The sequence below is a fragment of the Cervus canadensis genome, chromosome 12 (assembly GCF_019320065.1).
Source record: "Cervus canadensis isolate Bull #8, Minnesota chromosome 12, ASM1932006v1, whole genome shotgun sequence".
Taxonomy (NCBI): Eukaryota; Metazoa; Chordata; class Mammalia; order Artiodactyla; family Cervidae; genus Cervus; species Cervus canadensis.
Window position 1 is genome coordinate 27,779,434 of NC_057397.1, and position 15,829 is coordinate 27,795,262.

General features: G+C 37.9%; 1 protein-coding gene across 2 annotated transcripts in view; it reads right to left on the reverse strand.

Moving 5' to 3' along the window:
* Positions 1 to 15,829, reverse strand: part of LOC122450803 (cytochrome P450 7B1) — a 735,954-nt gene that overhangs the window by 287,459 nt on the left and 432,666 nt on the right. The window contains exon 7 of one of the 2 annotated variants that reach the window (XM_043483045.1): positions 14,802 to 14,838. The exons of the other annotated variant lie outside the window; for it this stretch is intronic. Within the exon in view, the coding sequence (XP_043338980.1) occupies positions 14,817 to 14,838 (22 nt within the window). The 3' untranslated portion in view covers positions 14,802 to 14,816. Of the gene's footprint in view, positions 1 to 14,801; positions 14,839 to 15,829 lie in introns of those variants that run through there. 2 annotated transcript variants of the gene reach the window in all.

Below are 15,829 nucleotides of genomic sequence, written 5' to 3' on the forward strand. Positions count from 1 at the left end.
TGGTATCAGGGTGATGGTGGGCTCATAGAATGAGTTTGGAAGTGTTTCTTCTTCTGCAATTTTTTGAAAGAGTTTTAGAAGGATAGGTCTTACCTCTTCTCTAAATGTTTGATAGAAGTCTCCTGTGAAGCCATCTGGTCCCGGGCTTTTCTTTTTGTGAGATTTTTGATCACAGCTTCAATTTCAGTGCTTACAATTGGGTTGTTCATGATTTCTATTTCTTCCTGGTTCAGTCTTAGAAGATTGAACTTTTCTAAGAATCTGTCCATTTCTTCCAGGTTATATATTTTCTTGCCATATAGTTGTTCATAATAGTCTCTTATAATCCTTTGTATTTCTGCATTGTCTGTTGTAACCTCTTCTTTTTCATTTCTAATTTTGTTGATTTGATTCTTCTCTCTTTTTTTCTTGATGAGTCTGGCTAAAGGCTTGTCAATTTTTTTTTATCTTCTCAAAGAACTAGCTTTTAGTTTTATTAATCTTTACTATTGTTTCTTTCATTTATTTCTGCTTGTATCTTTATGATTTCTTTCCTTCTACTAATTTTGGGTTTTTTTTCTTCTTCTTTTTCCAGTTGCTTTAGGTGTAAAGTTAGGCTATCTATCCAATGTTTTTCTTGTTTCTTGAGGTAGGATTGTATTGTTGTAAACTTCCCTCTTAGAACTGCTTTTGATGCATCCCATAGTTTTGAGTTGTCATGGTTTCATTGTTATTTGTTTCTAGAAATTTTTTCATTTCCCTTTTGATTTCTTCAGTAACCTGTTGGTTATTTAGAAACATGCTTTTTAATCTCCATGTGTTTGTGTTTCTTATAGTTTTTTTCTTGTAATTGATATCCAGTCTCATTGTGGTCAGAGGAGATGCTTGATACAATTCCAATTTTCTTAAATTTACTGAGGTTTGATTTCTGACCCAAGATGTGGTCTATCCTGGAGAATGTTCCATGTGCACTTGAGAAGGAGGTGTATTCTTCTGCATTTAGATGGAATGTCCTAAAGATATCAGTGAGATTCATCTCATCTTATGTATTATTTAAGACGTGTTTCCTTATTAATTTTCTGTTTGGATGATCTGTTCATTGGTGTGAGTGGGGTGTTAAAGTCTCCTACTATTATTGTGTTACTGTCAATTTCTCCTTTTATGTCTGTTAGTGTTTGTCTTATGTAATGAGGTGCTCCTATGTTGAGTGCATAGATATTTACAATTGTTTTGTCTTCCTTTTGGATTGATCCCTTGATCATTATGTAGGGTCCTTCCTCATCTCTTGTACTATTCTTTATTTTATAGTCTATTTTGTCTGATATGAGTATTGCTACTGCAGCTTTCTTTTATCCCATTTGCATGGAATATATTTTTCCATCCTCTCACTTTCAGTCTGTATGTGTCTTGAGGTCTGAAGTGGGTTTCTTGTAGACAGCATATTCATGGGCCCTGTTTTTGTATCCATTCAGCCAGTCTGTGTCTTTTGGTTGGAACATTTAATCCATTTTGAGACCCCTGGTGGCTCAGATGGTAAAGTGTCTGTCTGAAATTCAGGAGACCCGCGTTCCATCCCTGGTTTGGAAACATCCCCTGGAGAAGGAAATGGCAGACCACTCCAGTACTCTTGCCTGGAAAATCTCATGGATGGAGGAGCCTGGTAGGCTATAGTCCATGGGGTGGCAAAGAGACAGACATGACTGAGCAACTTCACCTTCACTTTCACTTTCTTTGATCCATTTACATTTAAAGTAATTATTAATATATATGTTCCTATTGCCATTTTCTAATTGGCTGGGGTTGATTTTGTAGATATTTTTCCTTCTGTTTTATTTCTGACTATATAAGTCTGTTTAACATTTGTTGTAAAGCTGGTTTTGTGGTACTGAATTCTCTAAAAGCTTTTGATTTCCCCATCAATTTTGAAAGAGACCCTTGCTGGGTACAGTAATCTTGGTTGTAGATTTTTTCCCTTTCAGTACTTTAAATATATCCTGCCATTCCCTTCTGGCCTGCAGAGTTTCTGCTGAAAGATCAGCTGTTAAGCGTATAGGGTTTCCCTTGTATGTTACATGTTTCTTCTCCCTTGCTGCTTTTAATATTCTTTATTTGCGTTTAGTCTTTGTTAGTTTGATTAGTATGTGCCTACTTGGGTTTATTCTGTATGGGACTCTTTGTGCCTCTTGGACTTGATTGGCCATTTTCTTTTCCTTATTGGGGAAATTTTCAACTATAATCTCTTCCAAATTTTTCTCATACCTTTTCTTTTTCTCTTCTTCTTCTGGGACCCCTATAGTTAGAATGTTGGTGCATTTGATATGGTCCCAGAGCTCTCTGAGACTGTCCTCATCTCTTTTCATTCTTTTTACTTTATTCTGTTCTTCAGACGTTACTTCCACCATTTTGTCTTCCAGCTCACTGATTCATTCTTCTACTTCAGATATTCTGCTATTGATTCCTTCTAGAGTATTTTTAATTTCAGTAATTGTGTTGTTTGTCTCTGTATGCTTTCATTGAGTCTTCTAGGTCTTTGTTAATTGATTCTTGCATTTTCTCCGTCTTGTTTTCAAGGTTTTTGATCATCTTTACTATCATTATTCTGAATTCTTTTTCAGGTAGTTTTCCTGTTTCCTCTTCATTTATTTGGACTTCTGTGTTTCTAGTTTGTTCCTTCATTTGTGCAGTATTTCTCTGCCTTTTCTTTTTTTTTTTAAAGTTATTGTGTTTGAGGTCTCCTTTTCCAAGGCTTCAAAGAGAGTTGAATTCTTTCCTTGAAGAAGGTTGAATTCTTTCTTCCTTTTGGTTTCTGCCCTCCTAAGGTTGGTCCAGTGGTTTGCATGAGCTTCATATAGGGTGAGATTTGTGCTGAGTTTCTTTTTGTTGGTTGGTTTTTCCTCTGATGGGCAAGGCTGAGTGAGGTGTTACTCCTGTCTGCTGATGATTGGGCTCCTATTTTTGTTTTGTTTGTTGTTTAGATGAGGCGTCCTGCACAGGGTGCTACTGGTGGTTGGGTGATGCCAGGTCTTATATTCAAATGGTTTCCTTTGTGTGAGTTCTCACTATGTGATACTCCCTAGGGTTAGTTCTCTGGTAGTCTAGGGTCTTGGAGTCAGTGCTCCCACTCCAAAGGCTCAGGGTTTGATCTCTGGTCAGGAACGAAGATTCCATAAGTGGTTTGTTATGGCATTAAGGGAGAGTTAAACAAATATCCAAAAATGAGAAGCCAAAGATGAACCCCAGACAAATAGCAGTAACAAAATCAGGCAAATAATCATTAAAATAATAAAATATACACATATACATATACACCCATGAGCAACATGAAAACAGTCCAACAAAGACAAAGTACAGTAGGCTGATCCAGTGAACAAAGGAAATAAAAAATTATATTTACCAGTTAAGAGCAAAACTAGCTTAAGCACAAACTGGAAAACAAAACTAAAGCAAGGTGCCAAGTGGGGAATAAAGCAATGAAAAAAAAAACTAACAAATATGTTGAGAGGAAAGGAAAGAAAGAATAGATATGCAAAGTTAAATAAAGGTAGATGAAGTTTATATACATTAAAGATTAACTGCAAGAGGAAAAGGACAGTAGGAAAGGCAATCATAAGAATAAATGTAGAGAAAATATAATAGGTTTAAAAATTAAAATTATAAAAAAAGAAAAGAAAAAAATGGAAGAAGAAAGAAAAAAGGCGGGGGGAGGGGAGGAAAACTCAACAGAACTGCAAAAACCCAATGTAGAGGCAGCGGTTTACAACAACAATAGAATGTGTGACTGAATATACACATATACATATACACCCATAAACAAAATCAAAACAGTCCAACAAAAATTAAGTACAATAGATTGACCTGGTGAACAAAGGAAGCCAAAAACTTCATATCTACCAGAACAAAACTAACTACAGCACAAAGTGGAGAATGTTGCATTTTCAGCCAACTTTTTTGCTCTCTTCTTTCACTTTCATCAAGAAGCTCTTTAGTTCTTCTTCGCTTTGTGTCATAAGGGTGGTGTCATCTGCATATCTGAGGTTATTAACATTTCTTCTGGCAGTCTTGATTCCAGCTTGTATACCCACTACCTGCAGCCATTTCCACATATACTACCTCACTGGACCACTCTAACAAGTGAAGAGACAAACTAAAGCCCCCCAGCTGGTAAAGAGCAAAGTCAGGAGTGGAAAGTTTATGCTTTTCTCGTATATCCTATAGCCTCATGTAGCTCAGATTTCTCACATTCCCAGCACAATTTATTAGGAGTTTAACAGTTGGCAATAGAGGGCCTGTAAACTTCTCTTCATGGTATCATCTGGTCCTGCTTGTCCTCCAGTTTATTCTTGATTCTGTCCTGGAGTAGAGGGTGTGAGAGCCTTCAAATGCACTTACATCCTCATGACCCATCAGCTCTTTTGCCTTTCATCACTCACTTCTGCGTGGTGGATCACAACCAATCAATCACCAACTCGGGAGAAGCACTCCTGCTCCCTCCAACAGCTCGGGGGAAAAGCCCACACCAGTATTCTTGATGGGAGAATCCCATGGACAGAGGAGTCTGGTGGGCTACAGTCCAAAGGGTCACAAAGAGTCAGATGAGAGTGAGCACAAAATGCATGCCACCCCACCTCTCTTCTCTCCAATCATCTATTTATTTAATTTTTTTATTTTATTTTATTTTATTTATTTAATTTATTTAATTTTTTTATTTTTTATTGGAATATAGTTGCTTTACAATATTGTATAAGTTTCCACTGCATGGCAAAGTGAATCAGCTATATGTATACAAATATCCCTTTTTTTGGATTTCCTTCCCATCTAGGTCACCACAGAGCATCGAGTAGAGTTCCCTGAGTTATACGGTAGTTTCTCATCAGTTATATATTTTATATGCAATATAAATAGCATACATATGTCAATTCCAGTCTCCCAATTCCTCCCACCCTCCAGTCATCCATTTAAATACTGTGATCAGTCTATCTAGACCATCCTCCCACTCCTGCCCTTTTTGCCTACACTCACTGAAACTCCTGTCACAGGGGATCTCCCCTACAGCTCTAACCATGGACTTTCTATAAAATGCCCTTCTTCTAGCACCTTTAGGTTGTTGGCTTATCTATGCGGCCCTCTCAAATAAGGGCTGCTTACCTCTGGCTGCCCAGAATCTACAGCAGTTGAAGAATGAGGGATAGCCTGGAAATGAACAATCAGAATTCTTCTTGTTGCCTGCAACCCTGCCTCCTTGATATCTCATTTCACGTTCACACTCCTGTCACTCTATGACACTCTGTGTTTCCCCGTCACTATCATGTAATGTTTCCCTTGACACTTTCCAGAATTCATTGAAAAGTTAAACAAATCAATCTTTCTCTTCAGCCCTTCTCTTGGGCAAGTTTAGAGTCTATGTGAATAATCCAAAAATGGATTGAATTCCTTGACCTCCTCAGTTTAAAGGCCTTTTTGTCTTATTCCATTTCAACTACACCCCACCCCATGGTCTTATTCTGGAAACTTACCAACACCCAAAACAGCCTGATGTCTTGAGCTCTGGTATATGACACCATGAACTTCAGGTTCTTCAAACTCTGGGTGACCATCTCCATTCCTATAGCTTCAACTATGAACTAGGCTTAATTTCTCCCCTCAGTTCCACTATCTTGGAGACATTTTAACTTAGATGTCCCTGGAGCACTTAATATTTATCAGGACCCCAGTGAAATTCTACGTGATATAAGAGTTTCAAGAATAAATTCTCTTCAGAAGTCAGCTCCTTCTTCTGATGTTCATGTTTCTCTTAATGGCAAAACCATTCTCTCAGTTACAAAGCATTACATTCACCCAATTTTTCCCTGGATGAGAGATTATGTATACATATATGTATATATGTATTTTATAGCTTATTTTTTAAATTAATTTTTAATGAAGTACAGTTGCTTGAAAATGTTGCTAGTTTCTACTGTATGGCAAAGTGAATCAATAAAATAGATAATTAATGAGAACCTACTGTATAGCTCAGGGAATTCTAATCAGTGCTCTGTGGTGACTTAAATGGGAAGGAAATCCAAAACATAAGGGATATACAGATATATATGGCTGATTCACTTTGCTATACAGTGGAAACTAACACAACATTGTAAAGAATGTAACAAAACATTACATTCACTTTTGATATATCCCTTCTTCTGAAATAACTCTTGAATTCTTCTTATTTTTTTCAATGCCACCTTTATTACTATAGTTTCTACCACCATTGACCTAGAGAGAAACAACTGTAATAACCTCCTAAAATTACTGCCTATCTAGCACCATGATTTCCACAGTATTTCATAAATATTTGTAAAGTAAATTCATGCATGCATGCATGAACAAGTCTTCCCCAGGACTAATGAATCCTGCTGCTGTTCAAAAAGTATTGCTTCTACTTTCTAAGGAACAAAATGGTCTTTAGCCAAATATTCGAGTTCTTCTCTCATCTGACCCCAAATGTTTTTCTAGCCACTTCTTCTATATGAACAATTCACATCTACTCAAACATTTCCATAAGCCAGTGGATCTGAAAGTATAGTCTGCAAGCCAGGAGCACCAGCATCTCCTTGGGAACTTGTTAGAAATGAAGTTTTGGGGGGACTACCCAAGACCTGCTGAATAAGAAACACTGGGTAACCTGGATGCATGGCAAAGTGTGAGATTATGTTCACAGCATCACACACATGTCAGTGTCATTCTTTAAACTTGTAATTTCCTCCTCTACTTTCCTTTCTATAAAAATTATACTTCTGTATTTCAAAGTTCAAGTCAAATGCTATCTTTTCTCTGAAAATTTCCTTGCTCTTCCAGTAGCATCTAGTTGCTAATTCCACTGACCAGTCCCTTCTCTGAACTCCCGTATAAGGTGAAGTTCTTTGTAATGTGTTAGTGGCACTCACAGCACACTATCCATGTGTGTGTGCTCACTTGCTCAGTCATGTCTGGCTCTTTGTGACCCCACGGACTGCAGCCCTCCAGGCTCCTCTGTCCGTGGAATTTTCAAGGCAAGAGTACTGGAGCAGACTACCATTTCCTATTCCAGGGAATCTTCCTGACCCAAGGATCAAAAATGCATCTCCTGCGTTGACAGGTGGATTGTTTAACTTTGCATCACCTAGGAAGCCCCAATAGGTAATAGTTTACATCTATAAATAAGCAATCAATGCTGAGGCCAAAGTTTTAATGTATCAAGGTCAAAGGCAAACTCTAATCCAGAAAAAACCATTATATATATATGTATATATATATATATAGATGTATATGTATATTTGTCTATCTTTAGTAAAGCTGAAACTTAACAAGTATCCTAAGAAAATCCACCTTATTAAAAGTAGAGATGGCACTTCCATAAAGCACTGGTGATGGCCACTCAGCAGTGGGGTTTGTGACAGCCACTGTGCTGCCTAGAAAAGAAGTTGTGGGGAGAGTCTCATGATTAAAGTTTGTCCCCCATCCAACTGTCAGCACTATGTACATTTAAATTTCTCACTTGTACTTGGAACAGGGCCACAGATTAAATACATACAATTCAGCCAATATTTACAAAGCACACACTATGTGCCAGGCACTTTTTGGCTACTGAGAATCAAGCAGTGGAAAGATTTGTGAAGAATACAATCCTCATTGAAACAGGGAGAACAGGACGTCATCAAGTAACTAAGGTGTCTATCACACACTTGATAACCGCCTAGAGTTAGTGTATTTCTAGGACCACCCACCCCTCACTTACCTGTACTCCAGGATGGCCATTTCAGCACATCAGCATCAGTTCAGTTCAGTTCAGTTCAGTTCAGTCGCTCAGTCATGTCCAACTCTTTGCGACCCCATGAATCGCAGCATGCCAGGCCTCCCTGTCCATCACAAACTCCCAGAGTTTATCCAAACTCATGCCCATCGAGTTGGTGATGTCATCCAGCCATCTCATCCTCTGTCGTCCCCTTCTCCTCCTGCTCCCAATCCCTCCCAGCATCAGGGTCTTTTCCAATGAGTCAACTCTTCGCATGAGGTGGCCAAAGTATCGAAGTTTCAGCCTCAGCATCAGTCCTTCCAATGAACACCCAGGACTTATCTCCTTTAGGATGGACTGGTTGGATCTCCTTGCAGTCCAAGGGACTCTCAAGAGTCTTCTCCAACACAATAGTTCGAAAGCATCAATTTTTCGGCGCTCAGCTTTCTTCACAGTCCAACTCTCACATTCATACATGACCACTGGAGAAACCATAGCCTTGACCAGACGGACTTTTGTAGGTAAAGTAATGTCTCTGCTTTTTAATATGTTATCTAGGTTGGTCATAACTTTCCTTCCAAAGAGTAAGTGTCTTTTAATTTCATGGCTGCAGTCACCATCTGCATAAAGGTAGTCAAATAGATGAGTCCTGGGCCACTTACATTATAATAAAATCTTGCTATCATTTATGTTTTATAGATATTTACCCACCAATCCTACAATTTTAGCAAGACCTAAACTTGTGTTTTCTTATTTTATTAGAAAAACAATAAATTATTAGAGACTTTCCTTTTACCAATGAGTGTCATCACTTTGGCTTCCCAGGTGGCTCAGGGGTAAAGAATCCACCTGCCAATGCAGAAGATGCAAGTTCAATCCCTGGGTTGGGAAGATTCTCTGGAGAAGGGGATGACAACCTACTCCAGTATGCTTGCCTGGAGAATCCCACGGACAGAGGAGCCTGGCAGGCTACAGTCCATGGGGTCGCAAAGAGTTAGACACAACTGAGCATGCACGCAAACACTGTCATCACTTTAACAGATTCAGCAGTAAAGAGCAAGGAGCAGTGGTTCCACTGCTGGAAACCAGGAAATGTAGAAAGCGGAAGAGATGCGGGGAAGCTAATGAGCATTCACAGTAACCTCTTCTTGCTTTGCAACATGGGTAACATTCCCTGATTTGCAACTGCTTTTTTTTTTTCTGAGTTCATGAGTCCCAGAATGCCCCTGAGATCAGAGGAGCATCTTGTATAAGTGTCCTGATGGTGTCCAAAAGGCAGAGGTCTCTGTCTGAGTGATTGCAGAAGTTCAAATAGAATTTTTAAAAAGTCAGTCCTTCTCTGGGCAGGAGGGAGACTCTCTCAAAGGTCAATTAATAATTTCTCATATTCAAGCTTGTAAAGACCTCCTCATTACAGCTTCTGATTATATTTAGCAATTCTATGCACTCACATTAAACCAAAACAGGATAATAACAAATTTCAAACGAAGACCTTTAGAGTCAAGATCATCGACTTTACACTCAAAGCTATAAAGCAAACTCAGCTATTATTTTGTCTCTCATATTCTTAGACCACAAAGACTAAATGAAAGCAACAATCAAGTGGATGTGGTAAACCGTGGCATGGATTCAAAATATATTCTTTCACTAAAGGTAAAATATTTACATACTAACAGTGAACAATGTTGGAACTCTTTCTAATGGGAGTTAGAAAGACTGCCTGTTCTGAAAACTAGAAAGGGGACCATCCCAATAGTCCTGGTGACTGCTGAATGCTTACATGACACATACCACCCCAATGCCCTCAAGGAAAACAAATGCTTGAAATTCTATGATTGGCAGCATCTGGATTTCTCAAGGTTTAACTCTAGAATTAAAACATGGCATTTTCTTCTGAGCAATAAGGCCTGGATGAGGTTATATCCATTGGATATATTATAGAAAATGAATCAACAAGACTTCATTTAGGGATAATCCAGTCAACTAACTATAAGACAAGATCAATTAAATCTTACCCATCTTCATTTTTGGCTGATAGAATCATTTCTTCATTAGTCACACTTCTACTTTTCCACTTCTTTTTTTTTAATATTTTTTTAATATTAATAACAGACTTTTAAAAATATTAATAACTATGCTCTTTTTATGTGGCTACTACTTCAGAGAGTGTGCAAGAAAAATAATGGAAATCCAGTCAAACTTAGTCAAATTTGAAATTGGTTAGGAGCTCTCAATTTCAATGGGAAATGAGGTTAAAATTACTTGCTTTAAAATGAGCCTTGTTAATTAGTTGTAAAATTTAATTGTCCATATTTTCCCTGCTCTCAGTTACCAAGGCTAAACAAAAATTTGTTATATTTATTTGATTATTAATTTCCTCCTATTGAGGGGGGAGAGAAGAAAAAGGCACTTTTGAATTTAAACTTCAAAAAAGTTTAAAGTTCTTAAACTTTTATAGTACCTTTTAAAATATCACATCCAGCAGCTAGAAACTCAAAGTAAAAAAAAAAATTTCCTTTCTCCTCCCAAAGAAATGTTTTTTCCTCACTAACCAGTGTTCTATTTATAATTTTTTATTCATGTATCACATATATAGTCTTCAGTTATTCTAAATTCCTAAAATTTAGCCTACTGAAGTCTCATTTGAGCTAGAAAAAAAAAAAAAACTCAAGGCATCAATTTTATTTCTAGAAATCTTATGTAATTCTTAAGCTGTCACAATCAATTTAATTTTTGAGGAGCCATTATTAAATAAATAAAATGAATTTAAGATACTCATTCAGTGATCTGTTGTCTAAGTAAGCTATTGACTACACTGTTATAATCTGAGACTCAAATAAATGGCCTCTCTCACATCTTGCAAATGACACTAAAGAAACAATTGAGTTTTCAGTCGAACTAACTGCTAGAAGCCAAGAGAACAGGGAAAGTAAAGAACATTCCATTCTGTTCTTGTAGAAGGGTCAGGAGGCGTGTTAGTGATACCGGATGGTGCTAGCTTGAGTGACTGAGAGAAAGTCGCTCAGTTGTGTCCAACTCTTTGTGACCCCATGGACTGCAGTCCACCAGGCTCCTCTATCTATGGAATTCTCCAGGCAAGAATACTGGTGTGGGTTGCCATTTCCTTCTCCAGGGGATTTTCCTGACCCAGGGATCGAACCCCAAGTCTCTCGCATTTCAGGCAGATTCTTTACCGTCTGAGCCACCTGGGAGGCCCAGTACTGGTTTTAATCAATTCAGTTCTGTTCTATTTAATTCAATTTGGCACATATTTAGCACCTCCTGTTTGTAGGGACCAGTACAGTGGATCACAACTGACGTTTAAAGACTTAGACTTGGAAAAGACTTTGGAAATCATCTGTCTAGTTCACTGGGCTTCAAGCTGTATCCCAAGGCAATACATGAAGAACCCTGAAAGATGCAACAGGAAGGCTAGACCATGCAACTTCTGGATGAACTCTCTTCCCTCTTCTGCAGGAAATGCTTCGCTTTTAACTGTCACATATTGAAATGCCAAGAATGACTTTAATTCTAAAATGTTATTGTTACTAAAAAAAAAGTTTGAAAAAATACCTGATTTAACCCATTCCCCAAAATGTACAGATGAGGAAACTGAGACTGGAATTTAAGTCACTACTGAGGAATTCATAAATAATTTATGGCAAAATGAGAAGCTCCAATGAATACAATTTCCTAGTTACCATAGAGTCACGGAGCCTAGATAAGTGCCTTGTAAATGTTGAATTGAAAAAAAAAAAAAAAAGATTTGAAGTGATGATACAGGAAGATAGATAGACAAATAGATAGATATTAATAGATAAATTATATTCAAGAGATTCTATCTTCTAGGGGCTTCCCAGGTGTCACTAGTGATAAAGAACCTGCCAACCAATGCAGGAGACATAAGAGGTGCAGGTTTAATCCCTCAGTCAGGAAGATCCCTTGGAGGAGGGCATGTCAACCCACTCCAGTATTCTTGCCTGGAGAATCCTGTGGACAGAGGAGCCTGGCTGGTTGCAGTTCATAGGGTCGCACAGAGTTGGACACAACTGAAGCAACTTAGCAAATACATTTCATCTTCTTCTTTTTTATGGCACATTTCAAGAGCCTCATTCACAGAAAACACATGCGTGCACACTCAGTTTCTCAGTTTGATCCTTCTGATACCTCTTTGCAACCTCATGGACTGTAGGCCACCAGGCTTCTTTGTCCATGGGATTATCCAGGCAAAAGTACTGGAGTGAGTTGCCATTTCCTCCTCCAGGGAACCTTCCCAACCCAGGGATCAAACTCACATCTCCTGCATTGGCAGATGGATTCCCCACCACTGAGCCACCTGGAAAGCCCCAGAGAAAACACCTGATGGAAACATTATATCAATTGCACATATTCTTAGACTTATTCCTAGCATTAGGAAAGGTAAAATGAAAGAAATAAAACAAGTATAGCATATGAGATCCAAAGTTTTGAATTTACTAGGAAAGCAAAGAGAAAGCCTCCTAAAGAAAATAAGAAATGGTGTGTACACTGGTTGTATTGCAAATGAATGGAGAATTATGAAATGAGGCCTGAAAGCCAAATTGAAGGTAAAGATGGGGACCAGAATGAGAAAGAGAATTTAAGAGGAAAATAATATTGATGGCCAAAATAATAATAACAACCAAAATACAAGTGAAAATCAATTGTGCACATATCAATACATATTATCTAAAATGTGAAGAAAAATCTTAAATATTTTGTCTGTATATATTATTATATGTTTTTGATATTTTGTATTCCAAACCACTTTAATGACCTGCTATCAGTAAAACATGTACATTCTGCTGTTTCTCCAGTTGAAATGGGCATGCACAGCACCTAATTCTGCTACTGATGGAACTTTATGATGTATTTGGTTGGATGATAGATGCACTTGGTATCAGAAGAACAAAGAAAACCTATATAACTCATGCTGGGACATCAAACCTTGGACTTTAATCTCTTTAGCCTGAGTTAAGTAGCTTCATTTACCCAAGTAAATAAAACCAACAGAAATACCAAAAACTTACCCTACATTTTTCTGCATGCTTCAAAGAACAAAAACACCATCATCAATATGCATAATTCAAATCAACCTGAAGTAAATTCGACATGCTCTTCACAGTGAGCAAACCTGAGATTTCAAAATATCAAGGAGTAACAAATATGAAGGTAAATCAATGTGATTTATTATCCACACCTACCCATTTTCTCACCCTGGCATCAGTCATAACTTCCATCTACCTGACCCGTATCTCTCAGGTAGATGTATCAATGATTGCTAATAAGATAATGATCTTCATTTTCCCTAGTTACCCACCTTTCACCATGAGATGATCTTGTTCTGAAATACACAGTGGAGGTAAATAAGATGGTAACAAAACATTAAGAACACTAAAGGTGGTACCACAACAAAGAAGTGAAATGCAAGAAAGGGGTTTTTTAAATAAATAAATTATAGCTTTAATTCTAGATTTATACAATATGAAATTGTAGAGGAACATTAAAATGAAATGTTACACCTGATGAACATTATGCAGCAAAGGGAATTCAAATACACATTGCAATATATTAGTTTACACTATAGGGGGAAAAAAGCAAACGAAAAATTACGAGCATCACAAAGGCACACAGCTCACTTTAAGTAACTGAAAACAATTGAAGAAAGTTATTCATGATTATTATAACTCTATGTCTCAGTTGGTGAGCATGCCTTAGTGACCTATTTAGTTTAATGCCAGATTGATATTTAATACCACTGTAGTGACATATCTTGTTAAGGTGGACTATAATGGGATCGTCCAAAAAGTTTCTTCAAATTGCAAATCTTTGTTTTTTTCTGAGGCATTCCATTAAACTACACATTCTCCAGAGAATTGCAATATTTAAATACGTGACATTGTGTCACATCCACATACTCTTTTGTTGTGAAAAAACACATATTAAGTCTACTGGAGAGGAATTCTCTTGTAGAAATATTTGGAATTTCCCTACCTATCCCTAGCTCAAACTTTGAAGTAAGAGTTTAATAAATCCTCTTTTGAATCAAGAAACTTTTTTCTAATATCTTTCAGGAAACTTTTAATTTCCTATATATCTACAGTTCTCTAGTCAACTGCTCAGATAATAAAATGCATGTTCATTAAATTCATGGCACCAAGTTGGTCATACTGTCTAATACTTTGAGAGACAGTATTATCACTTCAAATGATCTCAACATCTTATAGAGATCAGAAACAAAAGGTAAAAAAGAGAAATTAAAATTCAGAAGGCAAACCCAGTTTCCTAGAACTAGATGTGGGCATGGGGAATAAGCAAACCGCTAATGACTGTGGTAGAACTTTATCCACAGTATTGGAGAATTAGAAATTGAATGACATGATAAGGAATGCAGGAATCATTGAGTATTCTGTTATTGCAAATGGCCAGGATTGGGATCTCCATATCAAGAGGATATTGAAAAGCTCATCCTTTAAAAGAAGAAATATCTACACCAGGGGTGGGCAAAACGTGGCCTGCCTGCCAAATCCAGTCTGCTGCCTGCTTTGTAAGTGGATAAAGATTTATTGGGATACAGTCATGCTTATTCATTTCTGTGTTGTCTTTGACTGCCTTCACTGGTGGCTCAGCCAGTGAAGAATCCACCTGCAATGCAGGAAGACTATGGTTCAATCCCTGGGTTGGGAAGATCCTCTGGAGAAGGGAATGGCTACCCACTCCAGTATTCTTGCCTGGAAAATTCCGTGGACAGAAGAGCCTGGCAGGCTAGAGTCCAGAGGGTCACACAGAGTCAGACACGACTGCACAACTAACGCACACACACACACATCTACAATACCACCATTTATTTTAGAAAAAGAAGATATTTACAAAAGTATGGTCACAACAAGCTGAAGGTATGACATGGTTCTTCCTCCCATTTTCAGGTTCCCAAATATGACTGTGGGCAGTGGAGCTGAGTTGAAATTACCTGTGAGGTCTAGGGAAGATGGGAGATCGTGACTTTCCTGTTGGTCCAGTGGTTAGGACTCTGCGTTCCCAATGCATGGGTCACGGGTTCGGCCCTTGCTCAAGAAATAAGATCCTGCATGCTGCACGGCATGGTCGAAAACAACAGAAAAACAAAAACAAAACAAACAAAAGCACTCTCACTTTATTTAAAAAAAAAAAAAAAGGAGCAAGACATTTGTTTCTGTCCAATAGGAATTGCCTTAGAAGAATAAGAAATAATTTCCTACACACTAAGACTGCCAGGCCTAACTCAATGAGAGAAAGGATCTTAAAAAGTCTCCTATTTTCTGCCAAGTAATCCTTCAGATTAGAGTCAAAATTGTTAAACAATGATAAACCCATACTACACAAAAAAGTTGTTCTTTTCTATTTAGGGTTCTTTAAAAAATAGGTCACTGTAAAATGTTGTAATATTTTCTTTCCTTGTTAATCACACTGAGTTTGACAGATCTAGATTGCTGTTAACAGTTAAATTATTTCTTCTGCCCTTTCATCCCGAGAATCCTGTGATTCTGTATTCCAGTAGGCCTGAGCTCCAGACACTTTAAAACATGCAAATAAATAGGTTGATTCCCTTTGTTTACATGTCCCTCTTTAACTGACATCAGCAATTAACTTCATTCTTATTCTCTAAGAATTTATTAGATCCCATGAACTGAGAGAGATAACAGTCCAGTTCAGTTCAGTCGCTCAGTCTTGTCCTACTCTTTGCAACCCCATGAACCACAGCACGCCAGGCCTCCCTGTCCATCACAAACTCCCGGAGTTTACCCAAACTCACGTCCATTGAGTCGGTGATGCCATCCAACCATCTCATCCTCTATTGTCCCCTTCTCCTCCTGCCCTCAATCCTTCCCAGCATCAGGGTCTTTTCAAATGAGTCAGCCCTTCACATAAGGTGGCCAAAGTATTGGAGCTCCAGCTTCAATATCAGTCCTTCCATTGAACACCCAGGACTGATCTCCTTTAGGATGGACTGGTTGGATCTCCTTGCAGTCCAAGGGACTCTCAAGAGTCTTCTCCAACACCACAGTTCAAAAGCATCAGTTCTTCTGCGTTCAGCTTTCTTTA